This window comes from Tiliqua scincoides, chromosome 2 (genome assembly GCF_035046505.1).
Source record: "Tiliqua scincoides isolate rTilSci1 chromosome 2, rTilSci1.hap2, whole genome shotgun sequence".
Classification (NCBI taxonomy): Eukaryota; Metazoa; Chordata; class Lepidosauria; order Squamata; family Scincidae; genus Tiliqua; species Tiliqua scincoides.
The window spans coordinates 110,577,528-110,598,898 of record NC_089822.1 but is presented as its reverse complement, the minus strand read 5'-3'; the positions used below and the strand labels follow the sequence as shown (position 1 = coordinate 110,598,898).

The window sequence follows — 21,371 nt, the reverse complement described above, 5'->3', positions numbered from 1 at the left end:
ATTTGGGTTCAAGCCCTTTGAATGTAGTGGGGTAGGGCTGTTAGAAAGACCCTCTCCCCAGGCATCCAGAAACCCACTTGCCAGTTCATTACTGTTGAGTCCTTTCAGTCCTCTGGTGAGAAGGGCACCTTGGGCCACAGAACTCCTCCTTGAAGGTAACTTCCACTCCTATTTTTAAAATAAACAGTAAGTTCTGAGTGAATAGCAGGAGTAGCTGTTTATTACCTGTCTTCATAGTCCAGTGGATAGGGAAGACCCCACCCCTCTCCATATGGCAGAGGATGTGGAGGTGTATGACTGGCTAGTAAACAAAGCCACAGGTTGTGGACCCCTGTCTTTCCCCATTTGGAGCTGCTCCCTCTTAGATCTTCTGGAGAAGATTTGGAGAATGTCTTGAAGACAGAATGTCTTGAAGGTCTTTCCTCTCCTCTAAGACCTTACCATTACCCTGGGGGCTGGGGGATAAGAATGGGCCCTCAGTTTGGCTATACCTGTCATAAAAGGCGACTAAACAGCCACTGGGTAGATGGGACTCATTAGCCTGGGAAGGCAGCTCATCTGAGAGAAGGAAAACTCTGATCCCAAACCTCCACTGCTTTTTGGCTATGTACATCCAGTTATGGAAAAGGCTTCAGGAGTCAACCTCAAGGCAAAATCCGGAGCCGCAGTCCCTGAGGCAGTTCATGGCTGAACACAGTCACATTCTGGCAACTCTGCGACGCCGCTGGAACCAACCGTATTGGCTTCTGCCTTTCCATTGGACCATTTCAGCGACATGGAGAGGGGGGATTTGCTGCATGGGTAACAGTCTATCCTCCATATCTACTTTACCCAAGCTTCACGCACTGGAGAGGACACTCTGTTCCAGAACCACTATTCAGAGTACAATACCATAGTCTTCAGAGACTGAAGGATGCCAATGATATGGTCTGCTGCTGCCTACTAATAAACCACCACAGCCCAAGTGTGTAGGTTTGGGGAAAGTCGTGTAGAACAGGGGTGTCAAACTTGTTTCATACAGTGGGCTGAATAGCATCCATGGTACCTGCTGAGGGCTGGAAGTGACAACATTAAGCAAGAAGTGATGTTATTAAGCAGATGATAGCCAGAAATAAGCACTTTGTTCTTATGTAAGAATTCATCAGCTGCAAATGACAGAAAATTTTGATCATATTTTCAAGATATGGGAGAGCCCAGTTATCATGTGGGCCTCCCTTTTGGCAGTGTTGCTTCTACCAGGAGGTCTAGTCTAGAGGGTAGAGCCTAGACTAGAAGCTTGAAGATAACATCTGAAGGTTGCCAGTTCGAGGCCACCAGCAGCTCTGTGAATCGCAAGACCTTTAAGCAGCTGACAAGCTGAGCTGAGTTATTCCACCTGCTCTTTGGTGTGAGTGAAGAAGGTCTTGGCTGTCCTTCAAGTGAGAGATGAAGGAGCTGCTTGTAGCCAGCATGGGAGGTAACTGGGGGCCAGAAGTGGTACCAGACCATGAAAGATCCATCTGAAATGTTGTGTGGTTCTTGAAAGATAGAACCTTTCTGTTATTGTAAAAATCCCCTTGGGGGTTTAGAGAGAGCCTGCCTATGTGAACTGCCTTGAATAAAGTCAGAGGAGTAATCTGATGACCAAAAAGGCAGTATATAAATACCAGTGTTATTGTTATTGTTATTGTTATTATTACCAAGGCATCACTCTGCAGCTCAGCAGCTGAAAGGTGCTCTGTGAAGAATTGGTGCTTGGCAGAATTGGTGCTACTAAAAGGGCAGTCTGAGTGATAATTAGGCTTTCCCAGTGCCTCATCAGTGTCCCCTTCACCCATCTCTCTTGATCTGCCTTTTCCCCTGCATTCTGGGGCCTCCTACCTCTCTCCCTCCCAGATCCTCACCATAAGTGGTGAGAGCCCAATTGGGAGAGCCCAATTATCTTATGGGCTGGATAAAGAGCTTCCGCAAGCTGTATCTCACCTGTAGGCCTTATGTTTGACACTAGAACATTCTTTTTGAGAAGGTTTTACAAGAGATTCTGTTGACAATGAATTCTAACAGGGACCATATTTTAATATAGAGGAAGGATGGCATATTGGTTCCACTTGCTAACATACAGCCCAATCCTGAGCTGCCTGGAGCATGGGGCTGCCATGGGGGCAAAAATGGCTGCTGTGGCATACAACATGCCCCAGGTGGCCACCTCCATCACATCAGGAGAAGGGGACATTAGTCCCCGTCCCCTGAGTAAAGCAAGTAGCCCTGCAATAGGGCTACTCAATTCTAAGGTAGCTCTGCTGCTGCTGCAGAATTGGAGAGCTCTGTGTCGGGCCACAGGGCCCAATATGGAACTAAGGATCTGGTAGAGCTGAGCTCCACTGGTCCTGCCCTCCTCCTACTCTGCTCCCTCCCCCAGTACACCTCTTTCCCACCTCCTGCTTTCCCTCACACCCCCACCTACCTCTCTGCTGCCTGGTGGTTTGGGCTACCAGCAAGTGGCAGAGCACCGGCTTTCCACTGGTACTAGCCCAGAGCCAGGTGGCAATGGGCCGGTGCTGAGGGTTTGCAAATGTGCTTTATGGCATATTTGTGACAGTGTGCACCGGTGGTGAGCAAGTGCACACTGTTTCAGATTGGGCTGTGACTCCTGTGTGAGACACAACCACAGGCAATGGGCTTCCTGATCCTTCCCTCTATCCATCATATGATCAACAAGAGAGGCTTTGGCAGAGCCCTCCCCCCTTATTATACATCAACTCCTTGGCTGCATGACTAAACTGAGATATAGGCAAATAGTTATGTGTAGCTAAGCTCCCTTTGTGCCTGTTGCCTATGTCTATTCACATTGCATATGGGCCACTAAAGTGGCAAAACAGTAGATGCACTGAGAATTTGCATAGCACATCAAACACAATGATTCTCAGTGGAGTCGGTTTCTTCATTCATGTGCCATTCACCAAGTAGACTGGCACCTAAATAAGGGGTTAAAGAATCCTTTACCTGGCTACTGGCTCCTGAGGGAAAAGATCTGCTGAGCTGCATTATAAGACAGAAGCAGAGAGCTTTAGGATCATAGATTACGTTAGAAGGGAAACTCTTGGAGGCTACTTTGGGCTCTTGGTATGCAACATATAAACTTCTGTATGCAACATATAAACTTCTTATATTCAATGAAATATAGTTGAGCTGTCTGTTTCTACTTCTGCAAACATTGCTCATACCAAGAAAACAATGTCTTACTGCAGTGAGGCCTTTGCCTTTCAGATAATAACTTTTGTTAGTGTTGAAGCCTATATCATTTCTGGAAATTATTCCTGGCCACCATCTTTCAGTCCAGGTTGTTAGTATATTTTGTGCTAAAGCTACTGTGAGTAACTACTCTTCACTTTCAGTAATAGTTATTCCTAGATATAGCAGCCAGCTCTCTCTCTCTCTCTTTTTTTTTTTTTGCACAAGTAAGCATGAGTTAACTGTGGAAAGTGGGACTAAAACCAGGAAAGCATGAAAAAACACAGATCGAAAGTCTCCAAGTCAGAACCTGTGAAGGAACACAGCCTGCCTTTGGGCAGGTACAAAGTGACTGCAAAGGTATTGTGTTAAGAGGAGCCTATGTTACAAACTTCCCCTGGGGGCTGGGGATAAGAATAGGCCCTCAGTTTGCCTGTACTTGTCGTAAGAGGCGACTAAACAGCCACTGGGTAGATGGGACTCGTCATCCTGGGAAGGCAGCTCATCTGAGAGAAAGAAAACTCTGATCCCGAACCTCCACTGCCTTGTGGCTACATCCAGTTGTGGAAAAGGCTTTCAGGAGTCAACCTCGAGGCAAAATCCGGAGTCGGAGTCCCTGAGGCAGTTCATGGCTGAACACAGTCACATTCTGGCAACTCCTGCGACGCCGCTGGAACCAACCATATTGGCCTCTGCCTTTCCATTGGACCATTTCAACGACGTGGAGAGGGGGGATTTGCTGCATGGGTAACAGCCTATCCTCCATACCTGTTTTACCCAGGCTTCACGCACTGGAGAGGACACTCTGTTCCAGAACCACCATTCAGAGCTTGGCACCTGAATGAGACCGAAGGATGCCAACAAGATGTTACAAACCAATATGAGTTTTATACTGATTTACCTATCTTAGTGTCATCAAAGAATGCATGGAACTGTAGGAGGGTGTATTCAGAATTTTAAAAAAAATTCTAATCACCTCTCCACTCAAAATTACAGTTCCCATGGTTCTGGGGATGGAATGAAGAAAATATATTAAATCTTCTGGCTACTAGTATCTTCAAAATAAGTCTTTATGCAGTTTCCTTCATGACTCTTCTGCCAGCCTGTAACGTGGCACTTCTGCCTATACTTATGCCCTCCTGGGACAAGAGAAGTTTCAGGATCTAATTGGTCTCCTCCTCTGCTTATTCATTTTTATCATGGTTTAATTATTGTAAAGCTTGGACATCAGCAAAGTGCTTTACAACCCAATCCTATCATTTCCCCACCGTAGCATGCAGCTGCATCATTTTGCCAGATGCAGGGGAGGGCACCAGGACAGAGGTTGTGCCTGTCTTATGTGCTCCCTGGGGCATTTGGTAGGCTACTGTGAGATACAGGAAGCTGGACTAGATGGGCCTTTGGCCTGTTCAAGCGTGGCTCTTTTGTCCTTTTCAAAAGAGACTGTGCTGCATGCTATGGTGGTTGTGAAGACTGGGAGATGGGGGGGGGGGAGGAAAACATTTTTCCCTTTACCCCTTGGTAAATCCTTCACTCACCAGTGGGTCCCCTCTCCAAGAAAACAAAGAGAGCATATTGGCTGGCTCCAGAGGGATAGCATCTGAAGCAATTAGCTTATGATGTGTGCCACCCCCTCCTGTCTCTGACATGCCCCTGGCCTCCTCCCATCTACTTTAATCCTCCCCCCCACCCCATTCCTCCTACCCTGCTAATTTACTAGCATCAGAAGTGCTCCTCTCTGCTACTGCCATGCATAAGGTCCCCCTTGCTGGCTACTGTGGTGGCCCAGAAGTGCAGGGCTCTGTGGGTTTCCAGAGCAACTTTCACAACATTGTAAAGGTAGGGCCAGATAGGATTGGGCTGTTAGTCTTTATCTTGCTCACCTTTGCAATACTCTTGCAAGAAAGACAGCTCTGATTTCTATATGTTGGCTGGAGAGCAGAGGTGAGAGAGGGAAGAGATGAACATATGTAATACATAATTCTGCATTAAAAGAATTTATTTTGGCTCCAAATCATGACTCCGCAATACTAGCAGATAATAAAAGCAGAGGGTTTAGTAAGGCTTTCTTCATTTGGGGGGGGCAGGTCTCCTGTGCCTTTAATAGCTGCAGAAATGAGATGGTTTTCAATGAGTAATGCTGAGACAGAGAGGCTTAATCTGCCAAATTTCTACCTGTCAGTCACACTTGCATTTACTAAAATTTCTGATTTGACATTTTTACTATTCTATTATTGCGCTTATAATAGCGTGGAGATATATATATATATATGATAACACAAGCAAAAAAGATCAAAGAGAGGGAAGGAGAGATAAGGGCCATAAAGGAGGAATGTCACAAACTCTCCAGGCCAATCAGGGATTAGTATCAAGAAGGAAGCAGATGACTCCTGAAAATCCTGGTCATTTTAACAGGGCTTCCTGGAATAGGAGATTCCAATGTTGCTTCATATGGGGACGGACGACGACGGGACTCTTCAGGAATAGCTTGAATTAGGAAACCTAGACCCAAACCACTAAGGTGTAGTAATGGATTCACTCTAGGGTCATTACTGTTTTTTAATTCTCTAGCTTGGTTCAGGTTCAGGGTACCCAGACATCCTCTATTTCCAGGATATGTGTCCTGGAACTTAAATGTCCTCCTTTTCCCTGTGAGTGGGCCCCTGCAGGCAGTGCTGAGCCTTTTTGTAATTAATAAATTATATGGAATATAGTTTTAAATTTAATAACAAGTAATATAGTGTTCAACCACATATGTGTGTTTTTAGCATTTATTTATTTATCACATTTTTATACTGCCCTTCCTCCAAAGAGCAGGGCAGTATACATGGCTGCTCCCCTCCTTTTTTCTTCACAACAACCCTGTGAGGTAGGTGAGGCTGAGAGAAAGTGACCGGCCCAAATTCTCCCAGGAAACTTCATGGCTGAGGAGGGATTTGAACCTGGGTCTTCCAGGTCTGAGTCCACCTCCCAAACCACTACACCACCCTGACTCTTCATCCTACAGTTTACATCCTACATGTTTCTTGGATGTCAGGTATAGGGCACAATCCTAACCAGGTCTACTCAGAAGTAAGTCTTATTGTGTTCAATGGGACTTTCTCCCAGGAGAGTGAGGTTAGGATTGCAGCCATCATTCATCATTGGCATCCTTCAGTCTCGGGAGACTATGGTATTGCACTCTGAAAAGTGGTTCTGGAACAGCGTCTAGTGTGGCTGAAGAGGACTATTTGGGAGTGACAGTCCCTTCCACACTGGGAGCAAATGTAGTCTGTCCCTGGTGTGTCTCCCTGGCTGTGGGCCTTCCTTCTTTGCCTCAGTCTGTTGGGCCACTCTTCAAACTGGGAGAGGCCATGCTGCACAGCCTGGCTCCAAGCGGGATGCTCAGAGGCCAAGGTTTCCTATCTGTCGAGGTCCATTCCTAAGGCCTTCAGATCCCTCCTGCAGATGTCCTTGTATCGCAGCTGTGGTCTTAACTGTAGGGCGCTTTCCCTGCATGAGTTCTCCATAGAAGAGAGCCTTTGGGATCCGGCCATCGCCCATTCTCACGACATGACCAAGGCAATGCAGGCGTCTCTGTTTCAGAGATTCCAGCTCGTTCCAGGACTGTGTTGTTTGGAACTTTGTCCTGCCAGGTGAGCACCCGAACCCCCCTAAGTTTACGACACCCTCCTCTATGCAGAAAACCCTATAAAAACTGCATAATTGTAGCCCATTCTTGGTCCATCATGCCTGTGTGATGGACCTGTTTTACAAAACATAGTAAAAGCTTTTTCCGAATTCTCCTGTTTGCCTCTCCGCCATCCAACGAATACTGCGCCCATTTGGGAACAAATGCATTTGTTTAGCTCAGTATCGAGAGAAAGAGTGTCAGAGATTGTTGAGCCAAGGTACACAAAGTCATGGACAGCCTCCAGTTCATGCACAGAGATTGTAATGCAGGGAGGTGAGTACACATCCTGAACCTGTGTCATGGATTACAGCCATAGCAGCCTACATTTTGGGGTGCCTGGCCCTCTTTTTGCCATCTGGTCACCCCGTTCAGGGTCAGGCGTTTTTAGGAGCATGGTGACCAATTTGCCAGCTTTGAACTGATTCTTCCCTGCCTGCTCAAATACATTTTTATATTGATTTTTCAGTGCCTGCCACCTCCAGTTCCAAATCGTCTCCGGATTAGCCCAAGACCACTCTGGGAGGAGGCCTTGGGAAAGCCACCACCACCACTAGGAGCAGGTAACGCTGGGGTGATGGATGCCAGTAGTGTGGCCTTGTATGAGGCAGCTCAATGCTTCCATAAGTTCTTCCTAAGGGCAGGGGTGGTGGCTCAGAGTCGGAGTTTGTCGTTTGTGTGCGGAAGGACCACTTTTGTGCTTCAGCATCTGGATAAAAAGGGTCTTGGGTAGCAGGGATGGGAGAGGCTACCTGGCTGGTGGCCTAACTTGGAGGGTACCTTGGTGGCTGGGCTGGAGGCCTACCTTGGAGGGGTGGCGCTGGGCTGAATGGCCAAATGATCTGATAGTCTGTCTGCCTGGCTTGCACTGTGGGAGGGGAGCCTCCTGTTGCAGGGGGTTGTTGTCCCCTAAATTCCTATGCACAGTCTTTTTTGCCCCCCCAGGACTTGAAATGTGGCCCCCCCCCTGTAATGCAAAGGATTCTGCCTGGGCAACTCTTGGATTGACTGGTTGTGGGAACAGGGAGGGGTGACAAAGCTGCCTTGAGCTGGCCCTTTAAAGCCAGCTGGGGTCACGTGGCCCTGTGCAGACAGCAACGATGACGCATCCACGGCGGAGGGAGGGGGCGTCTCCCCCGAACGCGTGGTCGTGTCTGATTGGTCGATCCCGGCAGCCAATGGGAAGCGGCCATCTGGGACGCCAACGTTCGGGGGCGCTGCCCTCCCCACCGTGCAGCCGGCGAGCCAATGGCAGCGCCCGTTCGAGCCCGAGTGAGCAATCAGAAGGCGGCGAGGGCAGGCCTGCTATCGAGCCCCCTATAAAAGGCCCGCGAACGCGCCTCACCGGCTGCAGTTGTTCGGTTGCCGCTGTCAAGGGAGGAAGGCAAGGTCGGAGTGCCTTAAAGGGCCAGAAGCCTCCTGCCACTGGAAGAAGATGGGTCCCTTGCTAGCCTTCTGCGCCCTGCTGGCCGTGGTGGCGGCCGGGCCCACCCAACTCTTCAGGGAGGAGTTCGGGGACGGGGGTGAGTGAGTGGGGCGCTGTGGGGTGGCGGGGAGGGAGGGGCTCCTGGGGCCTTGAAAGGCCTTTCTCTCACTTAGAAAGGGGGAGATGCTCAGCGGGTTGCGGGGGGCATTTGGGTCTATGTCCTGGTCCCACTGGCTGCAGTCTGGGGGATGGGTTATTTTTGCAGCGTCTACCTAAAACCGGGGCTGTTCTTAAAACATTTCTATAATATATACATACGTATAGAGAGAGAGAGACAGACAGACACACACACATACAGCCTTATGTCATGTCTGGATTCATGGTAGGAGCAGAAGGCTGGAAGTTCCCAGGGAGGTGGGGTGGGCTTTGGGATTGCGAAAGTGGGGGTGGGGGGGTGGAGACGATTAACCACGACCCAGGCATGCAGCTGAGTATGAAGGTTTTGTCTTGCATTTCTTCTTCACTTCAAATCGCTGTCTGTGTACACACACACACACACACTGTAACCTTTCTAGAGGCTATGTGTGTGTGTTCTCGAGTGTATACATAATGTACATAATATAGTACACGTATACCTGTACAGTGTGGGCGTTATGTGTGTGTAGATATAATGCACATAATATAGTACATGTATACCTGTACATATATAGTGTGTGTGTGTTATGTGTGTGTATATATACACACATCCGTCCACACACGTATATATAAGGCACTGCTTCATGTGCCCTATTGAAAGCACTAAACAAATTCTAATTATTATGCCATTACCACCACGCCCCAATATCTCTCAAGAAGGTGTTGAAGAGCCCCTCCCCCCACATATATATATATGTGTATATATATTGTAAGGCTCTAGAAAGGTTGTAGCTCTTCAACACCTTGATATTGGGGTGTGGTGGTAATGGCGCAATAATTAGAATTTGCTTAGTACTTTCAACAGGGCATGTGAAGCACTGTGTTCAGTGTCCAGAGTATTTAATATAGCAACCTGAGAGATCGGTCAGGGTGGTTTCTATATTGCAGGTGGTGGTGGTGGGTAAAGCTCTGAGAGAGCAGCTAGTTTGTAGCCATCTACATAGGTTATGGCGGAGACAAGAAGTGAACTTGACTATGCTACACCAGTGCATTTCTGCAATCTATCAATAATTTCTACCCCCACCCTTATCCTCTAGCTGTATTCCTTCCCAAGGAGGGAGGGGAGAGGGCTGTGGCACCAATGTCAAAAGTTGAAGAGACAGGTAGGGTTCTGGTGTTTTGTGTGTTTGGAAACGTGAGTATCTGCCTGACATCTCCAGAAATAGCTGCATAGTAAGTTTAAAATTAAGGGGAAAGATGAAAGGGCTACTAATGAGTACTGTATTTTGATAGAATATCTTTCTAAGAAGGGTTGTGCCTTGAAGATGGAACCCTGTGGAAGAGTATAGGGCAGTGATCCTGCTGTGCCCTTCTTAGATTTCTTGTTTAAAGCCGTGGTCCAATTTTAATTTTAGCTTATTGAGTGGTGGTATTTAAAAGCTTTCTTTTACAGTTAATTGTGATGAAAGTTTAAAAAAAAAATACATTGGGGAGGACAAGTTAGCTAGCATCATGCATGACAGGAGACTGTGACGAGACACAACAGGAACAACCAATTGGGAGTTGATAATTAAGCCTTAATCAGCAGGGGCCATGGGGACATAGAATGTGAACTAAATAGGTCACTCTGGGATTCTCCAGAACACACAGACCGCCCATTGCTGGGGTATGAAAAGTGTCAAGTGTAGGTACCACATGAATAACTAAAGAGCAACTAACTTAAGTCTTTGCCCAGTATTTTTTTCTTAAAATCTACACATGTATTTTGATTTGTGTGTTAGTATATGGTATCTTCTATAATGATCTGTACTCTATTAATGCCTAACAGTTGATATGAAATGAGCTGGGAAGGAAGATAGCTGTATAGTTTCTTTGGCAGCTGTTAGATTTGTCTGGTGGAGTGTCTCTGCAAGGATCCGTAACATCAGATCTGAAAACAAAGCTACTGTGGGAACCTGTCTTCCCAAAGTACAGATCTCTTACTTCTGTATGTAGAGAATGTCAGTTTGCTTATTTTTTTAATTTTTTTTTCTTGCAAAGTGAGCATATGAATATAGATGTTTGGTTAGCTGTTAAAAGCAGGTTGGGCATAAATGTTAGCATTACATAAGAATAAGTCCAGGAGATTTTGTAACAGGAATATGCTTTTATCTTTTGTATCTCTAAAATGGAAAACTTCAGTTGACTAGACAGAACCAATTACTCAATTCATCCTTCCACCCAGTCTATCCGGCAGTACTAAGATCAATGCATAGAAGGTAGTCTGCCATTAAGAACAACCAAAATTGAACCCGGGTCACACCAGTTCAATCCATTGCACCATATTGACTTGTAGTTTGCTTCAAGGTGTTCTCAGTTAATGTTTATTAAAAATGAAAGTTTCATTTGTTTAAAGTGATTCTTTGAGAGAGACACTACTTTTCCATAATTATACATTCCCACAGTATGTATATAGAATGTTACAATTGTATGTATACAATTATTTTACAGAAATAATTGTAATCTTGTCTTCTCTCCTAGGTTCTTGCAAAATTGTTGCAAAACTATTATTTTGTAACTGAAGGGCTCAAGAATGGCTGAGTGGCATGCTGCAGTAGGGAGATATTTGTTCTGTAGTTACTTTTTGATAGAAAAGTGTAGAGTTTTTACTACCTAGTGTTGATTAAATAAGTGAATTGTTACAACACTTTGTGTTTTAACTGTTTTGTTTTGTCCCCTTAGATGCCTGGGCTAAACGTTGGGTAGAATCTAAGCATAAATCAGACTATGGGAAATTCATACTTTCTTCTGGCAAATTTTATGGAGACGCAGAGAAGGATAAAGGTATGATGTAGTAGAGGACTGTTTTCTCATAACCCAGTTGCAAGTGGAATCCGAAGGTGAAGGTATTAATTGCAAACCTGTATACCAGCTATGTATTATGTACGGCATTGATTTTCAAACTTTTTCATCTCATGGCACACTGACAAGGCACTAAAATGGTGGAGGCACACCACCAGGTTTTTGACAATTGACAAGGCACACCATGCTGCCGTTGGGGGGTTACATCTATTGGCCCTATTAATAAATGACCAAAATTCCTGTGGCACACGTGAACCACTCGTGGCATACTAGTGTGCCTCAGCACAGTGGTTGAAAATGGCTGTTCTGCACAGATGATAGTTGAATCGATTTAAGCTGTCTCTGTGCAGTGGCTGTTGGACTGTTTATATTGGATATATGTTGGTGGCTTTTAGACAGCCTAGTGTGTACAGGATTGGAGATATGCTGTCTTGCTTTTTAATAACTGGCCTTTTGTGGCAGGATGGGAGCTGTAATCAAGGCTGCCTCTTTGAATGATGAATTGTGTAGGTAATCCCTTGACCAAATAATCTAGAATGGATTTTAGTTTCCAACATGGGAGCTTGCTGAAGCTTTGGAATCCATGAAACATGAACTGTCACTTGTATTCCCCTTCAGTTTTGTAGATAGATGTTGAACCTTACTTTCTTTTTGCCTGTTCTGTAGATCTATGGAGAAAGCTTGCAGAGACTGGTATAGTCAGATTTGAATGCTAAATATATGCTGATCTCTTGGTTTAGATCAGGGGTGCCCAAACCCTGACCCAAGGGCCACTTACAGCCCTCAGGGACTCACAATCTGACCTGCGGGGAGCCCCCAGTCTCCAGTGAGCATCTGGCCCTCCGGAGACTTGCTGGAGCCCATGCTGGCCCAACGCAACTGCTCTCAGCGTGAAGATGACTGTTTGATCTCTCGCATGAGCTGTGGGACAAGGGTTGCCTCCGCTGCTTGCTGTTTCACATCTGTGATGCAGCAGTGGCAGTGAAGGAAAGGCCAGCCTTGCTTTGTGCAAGGACTTTTATAGGTCTTGAGCTATTGCAAGACCTTCATTCATTCATACAAGTTCCATCTCTAATATATTCATTTATGTCAATTTACTCAAATTTGAAATGTAAATTAATTTGGCCCCCGACACTGTCAGAGAGATGATGTGGCCCTTCTGTCAAAAAGTTTTGGCACCCCTGGTTTAGATGAAGGCAATTGTATCCCTACCTGTACTGTAGACTTGACAGTATGTTGCGTTTTCTCAGGACTTCAGACGAGCCAGGATGCCCATTTCTATGCTATTTCTACCAGTTTTGAATCCTTCAGCAACAAGGACAAGACACTGGTGGTGCAGTTTACAGTGAAACATGAGCAAAACATTGACTGTGGAGGTGGTTATGTGAAGCTCTTCCCTTCAACTCTGAACCAAGAAGACATGCATGGGGACTCTGAATACAACATCATGTTTGGTGAGTGCTTAATTTGAGGAGAAACTTGTCTCAACATTTGATACTAATCTATAGAACAGCAATTTTCTATCTTTTTCATCTGATGGTACATTGATAAATTGTCAAGGCACACTATTGGTGTTTTTTTTTACAGTTGACCAGGCAAACTGCACTGCCAGCTAGGGGCTCGCATCTCCCAATGGCCCTACTAATATGATTCTCCTCCAAACTCACATGGCACACTTGTGAACCATTTGTGGGCAGCACACTGGTTGAAAATTGCTGGTATAGAATGTAGGGTGCCTATGAAGCAATGATCAAAGAGCTTCCCTTGTAGCATGTTGCTGCAAAAAGATTGCCACTTTTTCTGAGCCCCATTGTAGGTTAGCAGGTGGGCGTGAAACTGTATAATTTTTACATCAGTTAAATCCAGTTTTAAAATGGCGCCCTAGTTTTAGGAATGCTGTCATTCTCCCTAATAACAGTTACACGATAGTAAGCCTTCTAACCATTTTTTGCATGCATCACACAGAGCATCTTAGTAGCAGTAGTCAGCCTGAGGCTTAATGCATGCTTCTGCCCTCCTTGTTGATCTTTTGGGGATAGGTGGGGTGGGACTTTGTCCCTTAAAGTAATGGAGAAATATTTTAAAGAGATTCCTCCTAGCATAAACCTGATTCGTTTGGACATTCCTCAAATGTTTTGTTTCCAATGCAGGTCCGGATATCTGTGGTCCAGGTACTAAGAAAGTACATGTGATCTTCAACTACAAAGGCAAAAATGTTCTGATTAATAAGGATATTCGTTGTAAGGTGAGTATCTGGAGGCAGGGGTAACTGCTTTCAATAATGGTACTTGAACTTTCTGTGTCCTTGGATGGGCTAAGTCCTTCTAGAAAGGAAGCAGGGCTACTGCTAAGCCTTGCTTGGCAGGAGTAATGGGAATCTGTAGTCCTCCAATTTAAGCTGTGTTTGTTTTTGACAGGATGATGAATTGAGTCATCTGTACACTCTCATTGTTCGACCTGATAATACTTATGAGGTAAAGATAGACAACAACAAAGTTGAGTCTGGCAACTTGGAGGATGACTGGGATTTTCTACCTCCCAAGAAAATTAAGGATCCAGAGGCCAAAAAACCAGATGACTGGGATGAACGAGCCAAGATAGATGATCCAGAAGACACAAAACCAGAGGTAAGTGTGTGGGGGTGGGATTATGTAGCTACTATTGCCACTGGGTATACACAGCACTTTAAAGCAGTGAAGCAGAAACCTGTCTTTTTGCTCAGAAACTTATAGCTGGAATTTTGATACTGAGGAAAAAGTAGTGGTGACCCAGGAGGGAGAAGATGGTAGCATTTTGCATCTGCTGCAGATTGCTCTGACTAGTAGAGAGCAATAGCATGTCCACTTAATGTTCCTAGATTTTACTCAATTTGTTTTTTACAGGACTGGGATAAACCTGAGCATATTCCTGATCCTGATGCCAAGAAACCTGAGGACTGGGATGAAGAGATGGATGGGGAGTGGGAACCACCAGTAATACAGAATCCAGAATACAAAGTAAATACAGAAATGGTTTAGGATTGTTGCTTTTTAGTTGATTTTTGAAACCCTTACTTTCACTGGGTAGTAGACTCTCTTTTTAAAAACTTTTAGAATAAACATAATGTGTGGCTGGCAGCATATTGGATATGCTTCTTCCCTTCTTCCTCCCCACATGAAAATGCTTCTGAGATGGAGCTCTCTTGTGCAGCATGTATCCTCTAAACTTTGCACACTAGCTTAAACTTTGCACACTGGTATTAACTTATAAATTGCCTTAATTGGGTGAGTCTTTATATTGGTTACTGAAATGTTTCTGATTGAAAGAGGGCCTCTTGTTTGTACACCTACAACTATAATTCTGGAACTAGTAAGCTTTTAATCTGTCACTCTGCAGTTGGGTTTCCTGCTCTTAGTGCAGAATGACCTAGCTTGCCATTGCTGAAGTAGAAGATGTTGACATTTTGTTTCTGATTGGATCGTCTTCTGCTAAAAACAGGAAATTTCTTGTGAATATCAGTAACCTCCTTTTAGCTGTTTGTATGCCAAGGACAAGACTCAAACTGCTTTTAAGCTGTGTTGGACAAGAGGTATATGGAAGTATTCATGTCCTTATGACCTTAGTAGTAGTCTTTGTGCATGTGACATGCTGTGTCCAGGGTTGATCACTTTTATATTAATTTCAAGCTAGAACTGAATGCCTCACAGGTATCATGAAATCGCCGGGTGCCCTGTAAAGAGATTATAAAAAAAAAAACCAGTGCGGCACTGTTTTCCTCTAGCATTTCTGTTAATAAATAAATAACAGATCAGAAAGGTTGTACTCCTATCCCCTTTGACATGAGAGATTATCTTTATTCATTTGTTCCCTTCCCCTCACCTGACTTTCTAAACTCCATTGGCAAACTTGTGTTTGTTGGAAACTAATTTTACAGTTCACAAAGCTGCTGCAGTCCTCACCAGAACAGTGTGAACACTAGGATCAGCTGTTCAGGTTTTATTTCCTGTATGCTTGAAGTTATCAAGAGTGCTAGCAAGTACTAGAGATGGGCAACCTCTGTCTTTATAGGTATGTTCTCATAGCATCTAGTTTTCTTGTCGTCTAACAAATTTCTGCTTTTTAGGGAGAGTGGAAACCTCGTCAGATTGACAACCCCAACTATAAAGGGAAATGGATTCACCCTGAGATAGATAATCCTGAATATATACCAGATGCCAACCTATATTCCTATGATAATTTTGGTTCTCTTGGTTTGGAATTGTGGCAGGTGAGTTTTCTTCCCATTTCAGAATTTTCTGTTCTGGGTTGAGTGGCATTCAAAGACCTTCAGTGTATGCTTGATCCTGAGGTTTATACCTGAATGGTTAGATAGTTTTTCATGACAATAAGGTGTTTAGGGCAGAGAATATAACTTACACTATTACAAAATAGTTTTCCCTATTGGTCATACTCTCAGAAAGGAATATAATTTTCTTATGATGCTTTGTGTTCAAACCAAGACTCCTGCTTAGCATATTGGGAAAACTAATTTTAGTGTTTGCATAGAATGGGGCAGCTTAGTTCTTATTTGGAATCCATTATTATACATACACAATGCTAATCTTAACTCTTTATTGGTTGCTGGCTTGTGTGTCGGTCTTTTCTCAAGAATGGAATGTCCTAGGTCCAGGGCACCTTGGGGGAATCCATCTCAAGAAGTGCTTAGTCAAGTGCTTCGGTTTGTGTCTGGAATCCATCAGACATGTATTCTTTGCGGGTGGTACCTGTGCACTGTAGTTACTTACTAGGAGATCTGACAGTCCTGCTGTGTGTCGTTTTAATGGTTACTGCTGGAGAGTGCTGCTAGTGGCAGCTGTAACTTCTTTAATCCAAGTAGAGTTTAAAAAAATACACTTTGGTTTTTTTTGCTGTAAACTGCATTTGAGGGCCTTGTGGCAGAGAAATGGTTCTAAATTTAATTTTGTTAACCTGGACTCCTGCTGATCGTGATGAAAGAATTACTCACCGGTAGTATGGTTAGGAATAATGTTCTTTACTCTCCTTGCTTAAGTAGGTGTCAGCTTAGATTTCCCTGTTCTGTTGCTTCAGGTCAAGTCTGGCACAATTTTTGACAACTTTCTGATAACTGATGATGAAAAGTTTGCTGAAGAAGTTGGCAATGAAACCTGGGGTGCCACTAAGGTGAGACATTTTTCTTGTCCTTTATGGAGACTGTATGGAGAAGGTTCTGTGTTGCTTCGTCTGTGATGTTTTGTAAATGAATAACTTCTATTCTGGCCTTAGATGAATTGGTAATACTGCACATCTTGAATTGAACCACAGGAGGCCAAGTTGGAAGGTTATATGGGTTACTTTGGTTAGAATTTCATTTTGTCTATGAAAACGTGTATACAAGAGACTGACATTTGATGTTGAGTCCAGCCTAGAATGTTCCTATTTTGCCAAACCAGTTTAAGCAAAAGCATTGCTGTCCCCTTTCCCCTCCAAACCCATGTAATTGGTAGTGAATTCCTTAAGTTATGTGACATTTGAGGAAGCTGGATGTCATGCTGTTGCAAGTCTTAAACTGTTTCTGTACTGGTTTAAATGACTCTGCGTAGTTCTGTTTTTAGTCCCTATTGTGATTTCTTCTTTCTTTTAATCTATCATTAGGATGCCGAGAAGAAAATGAAGGAACAGCAGGATGATGAGCAGCGAAAGAAGCAGGAAGAGGAAGACCAGAAGAAAGGGGAAGAAGGAGATGATGAACCAGAGGGTGAAGATAATGAAGAGGATGAAGATGAAGAAGATGAGGAAGAAGAAAAGGATGAGGAGGAAGAAACAGAGGGCCCATTGAAGGATGAGCTGTGATTGGGTTGTTGGGTGTGCTTGTTGGCTGAGCCTCACCCTGGGCCTGTACCATGCGGTTTGCTTGGTTGAACCCAACTAAGGAGAGGGAATAACAGTAATGTCTCTATGAGACACAAGAACTTTCTTTTTTTATTGGTGTGTGTGTTTTGTCTTAACCTTCGTCCCAAATGCCATCAACTTATTCATGTGCGTAGAAGGAAACTAGAACCTACATCCTAAGAAGGTTAATTGTAAGAACATAACCCTTTGAAATTGGGACTGTACAATTTGACCCTGCATTTTTTAAAGGGCCAACCTTTGGCTGAAAGTTGCTGCCTCTAGTAGCCCTCCAGAAACAGATGTGCAAAAAATCCTGAAACTTTGACCATCCTACCCTTTTCTGCTAATCTTTTTTTAAAATGTCCTTTGTGAGTGGTGGGTTTCTTACCTACAAATGAGGCTCGGGATAGGGACTAGGCAGTTCTCTCCATGCATCAAAGAAGACATTGAGACAACAGTATTGTACCATGTGTAAAGCCAATAGGGTGGAGATCTTCCTTGTTCTAGGAAGAATGCAGGCTGTAGTAACTGTCCCTTGTGCTCCTGTGCCAGTTATACAAACCATTTGTTTATTAGAAGCACTAAGAACTCTTCTATTTCAGTGGTCTCTAGTCTCTAGACATATGTTATGTCATATGACAACTTGTTTTCTTATGCTGTGTAGATCACTGAAGAGCTGCAACTGGAGGAGCAATGCTGGTGCATTTTTTTTTGCTTTGTGTGTTTAAAAGATACTTGCAGGGAGCTAGGAATTGAGGAAAGTGCTTCTGGAGGCAAAGGCTAACACCAGAGGGGGTCATCTCATTTGTTCACACTTGAATGTATGAAAGACCGAAGAAAATTTCTATTAAATTAAACTTCATGTCTGGCCCAAGTGCTGATTTCATTGTGATTTATTTCATTTGGATGAGAAGTGCAATGTGAGCTGTTATGAACTCAAGCTTATGTTTTGCTTTGCTTACAATTTGGGCAAGACTGGTTAGCAGTGTTTCCCAAACTGGGTCAGGACCCACTAGTGGCTTGCCTGCAACCTGATGGTTGGTGGGTCATGAAACTGACAAGTTGATAGCTGGCAAGAAATAGAGCCCTATGGAAAGAGCACCAGCATGGTGTGTTTACTCAAGAGTAGACAAATGTGCCTTGGCTTCTAGTAAAGGCCAGATGAAAAGGAACACAAAGCCACCAGAATGGTCCCAACTGATGAATGTAGAGCTCAACAAATGCTCCAGAAGGTGCCCCCTACTGTAGTAGAGGATAATGGGCTTGAGCAGCTGGCAAGGTGAAATGTTTTTAAAGTCATTTTAAAAAGTAGTTGCTTGTGCTAAAAGGTTAAGGAAGCACTTCTGTTAATACCTAACTTTAAAATGGGGAAGTGTCGCAAACTTAGGGGGGTTGGGGTGCTCAGAGTTCTTGGTTTTTGAACCCTAAAGCCCTCAAGGCTCCCCGGTTCAGTAGTACTGCCACCACCCTGTATGAGCCAGTGCCTCAGTCCAGGGACACTCAGACCTTCTAGGCTTAATTCTAGCCCTTGCAGGCACTGAGTGCTTTCTCCAATTAAAGCTTCAGTCCTCAAGTTAACTAGATCTCAATGAGCACTTGGTAGCTTGCTGAGCAGCTAGGCAGGATTCTGAACCTTTGTCCCCAACAGACAATGAAACAACTTACTAAAATAGATTTTAGTTTATTAAGTACATCAAGTTACATAAGGCAGCAAATGCTAGAGGCATAAACATCTAGGACAGGGGTGCTCAAACCCCGGCCTGGGGGCCACTTGGAGCCCTCGGAGGCTCCCAATCAGGCCCTTGGGGAGCCCCCAGTCTTCAATGAGCCTCTGGAGACTTGCTGGAGCCCACGCTGGCCCAATGCAACTGCTCTCAGCATGAGGACGTCTCATCTGAGCTGTGGAGAGGGTTCCCTCCACTACTTGCTGTTTCATGTCTGATGCAGCAGTGGTAGTGAAGGAAAGGCTGGCCTTGCTTTGTGCAAGGCCTTTTATAAGCCTTGAGCTATTCCAAGAGCGTCATTCATTTGTATAAGTTCCCTTGCTAATATATTCATTTATGTAAATTTATTCAAATTTTAAATTGTAAATTCTTTCCCAGCCCCTGACACAGTGTCAGAGGGATGATGTGGCCCTCCTGCCAAAATGTTTGGACACCCCTAATCTAGGAAACATATTAGCAATGAAATAATTAAAGATAGCTGGCTTATCTCTATTAATCTCACCTGGGTCAGTTACTCTTGTAGATCTCTTAGCTCCAGTCTACCTGTGAGGCCAGATGCCCATGGTGGACAATGGAGCTCACAAGCATGCAGGATGTTGCACCCAAAAACTCTGCTCAAGAAGAACCACATACACCCCTTGCGGCACTCATTATACTTCTTATGCTAATAGTACTGAGGTAACTTCATACTTAGACTGTCCAGTCAGAAACTTTTGAGGACAGAACCTTCTCGAAGTGGGCCTGGCTGCTAGCCCTCTTAGTTCTTACCCTTCCCAACTGGAGATCCACAGATGGAGATCCATCAGCTTGATAAGGTGCTGTTCAGTCTACAAAGGTGCTACATTCCAATGGGTTGTAATTCTTGTCGTCTGTCCTTTCTGGCCAGCAAAGGAGAGACAACAATCTGTTTGTTTACTCACATTCTTGCAGCTAGGAACTGCTAGCCACTTCTCCATTACTTGACTTAGTTTGGTTCAGGCTTCACATGCTAACCTAGGCCTAAACTACATATTCATGACAGGAGGATAGTAGGAAAACCTGCAGAGGTAAAGTAGTGAATTATTTACAGCAGTTGTATTAGGGCTTTCTTTCATCCCCTTTGATCTGTATCTTCTTGCTGTGTTGGCAGAGTGGGGGGAGGTGTCCCAGCACCATCTTCCTGTGTGATGTGGTAAGGTGGTCACTGATGATGTGAAGGCAGCTGTATTCTGTCTTGCTTGGGAAGAGCCCCTCAGTATCTGGGGCCAGATCTGCCTTGGGCAAGTTCTCTTGATAAAGCTGGTAGGAGGATATAGAGAACAAGAGTCATAGCATTAGAAATAGGTGGGTCTGCTTATGCCAGGATAACCTGGCATGAGCTTTTTCTCCTACTCCTTGGACAGAAGTGAAAAGTGGACAAAGGGGCCATCCCACTGGAGGTGGTGGGAGAAGTGCCCAGCTTCTGCAGCCATTTCACTCCATCAAGCTGCTATTGGGTGAGGCGGGCACCCTCTTCTGTGGCCTAAAGTGTGTGAAGGGGAACAGAAAAGAGCATGGCTCCTTGACTTCCCTGGCAGGGTCTTGCTATCTCGTCAGGGGCCCAGATCCCCGTGTAAGGCCATAGCCTGGCATTGTGGAGGGAGGACTCCATGCTGCTAAGAAGAGAGGTTCTCCAGTGTCTGGGCTTTCTAGACCTAACCAATCCTGCTGTTGCTGCTCTGTCCTCAATTATGAACTCCCCTCCTTGACTGCTGGGAGCTTGTAGCATATCTGCTGCTATTTTGCGGGGTTGGACTGAAGAGAGTGGCTTGCCCTACCCCTGCAAGGTAGTCCCCCTGTTAGTACTACAGCTGGGTGATGGACCCAAGGATGAGAGTAGTTCAAGCCAACCTTGCAGTGCAGCACAGAGTGAATGAGGGCCCAGTCCTATCCAATGTTCCAGTGCTGGTGCAGTTGTGCCAGTGGGGTGTGTGCTGCATTCTGTGGTGGAGGGGCAGTCACTGGGGTCTCCTTAAGATCTGGGAATATGTTCCCTTACCACAGCTGCACTGTGTGCTTGTGGTAAGCACTGCACTGGAGCTGGAAAGTTGGATAGGATTGGGCTGCAATCCTGTCCACACGTTCCTGGGAGTAAGCTCCATTGACTCTAATGAGACTTACTTCTGAGTAGACACGCATAGGAGTGGGTTCTGAGGCTGCCACCCCACCCACACTTACCTGGGAGTAAGCCCCATAGACTGTAATGGGCCTTACTTCTGAGTAGACATGCCTAGGAGTGGGCTCTCAGGAGGCAGTCCTCTCCACAATTTCCTGGGAGGAAGCCCCATTGACTCTAATGGGACTTACTTCTGAGTAGACACTCCAAGGCTTGGGCTCTTAGAGCATCTGATCCACAGGAGCCACCTGCCTTCCCAGCACCCCTCTACCCCAGCTGCTAGTGGCTCCAGCCAGAGCTCCCCTGGACACGCGCCGCCTGTGCCCTCTGCCCTCCCGCAGCACCACTGAGCAACCCCCCCCC

General features: G+C 45.1%; 1 protein-coding gene and 1 long non-coding RNA gene across 2 annotated transcripts; one reads left to right on the top strand and one right to left on the bottom strand.

The window, feature by feature from the left end:
• Positions 1-8,245: 8,245 nt before the first annotated feature.
• Positions 8,246-18,024, top strand: CALR (calreticulin). The gene is made up of 9 exons (XM_066614746.1): positions 8,246-8,403; positions 11,163-11,264; positions 12,533-12,736; positions 13,433-13,527; positions 13,700-13,909; positions 14,165-14,278; positions 15,385-15,528; positions 16,350-16,442; positions 16,914-18,024. Exons 1-9 carry the CDS (start codon positions 8,316-8,318, stop codon positions 17,109-17,111), a joined length of 1,248 nt encoding a protein of 415 aa, XP_066470843.1. The 5' UTR covers positions 8,246-8,315; the 3' UTR covers positions 17,112-18,024.
• On the bottom strand, positions 14,874-21,260 carry LOC136639991 (uncharacterized). Its single transcript, XR_010793749.1, has 3 exons — positions 21,071-21,260; positions 19,643-20,152; positions 14,874-14,991 (listed from the first exon to the last, which is right to left on the bottom strand). It is a non-coding gene; the product is annotated as an uncharacterized lncRNA (long non-coding RNA).
• Between the last annotated feature and the right edge of the window lie 111 nt (positions 21,261-21,371).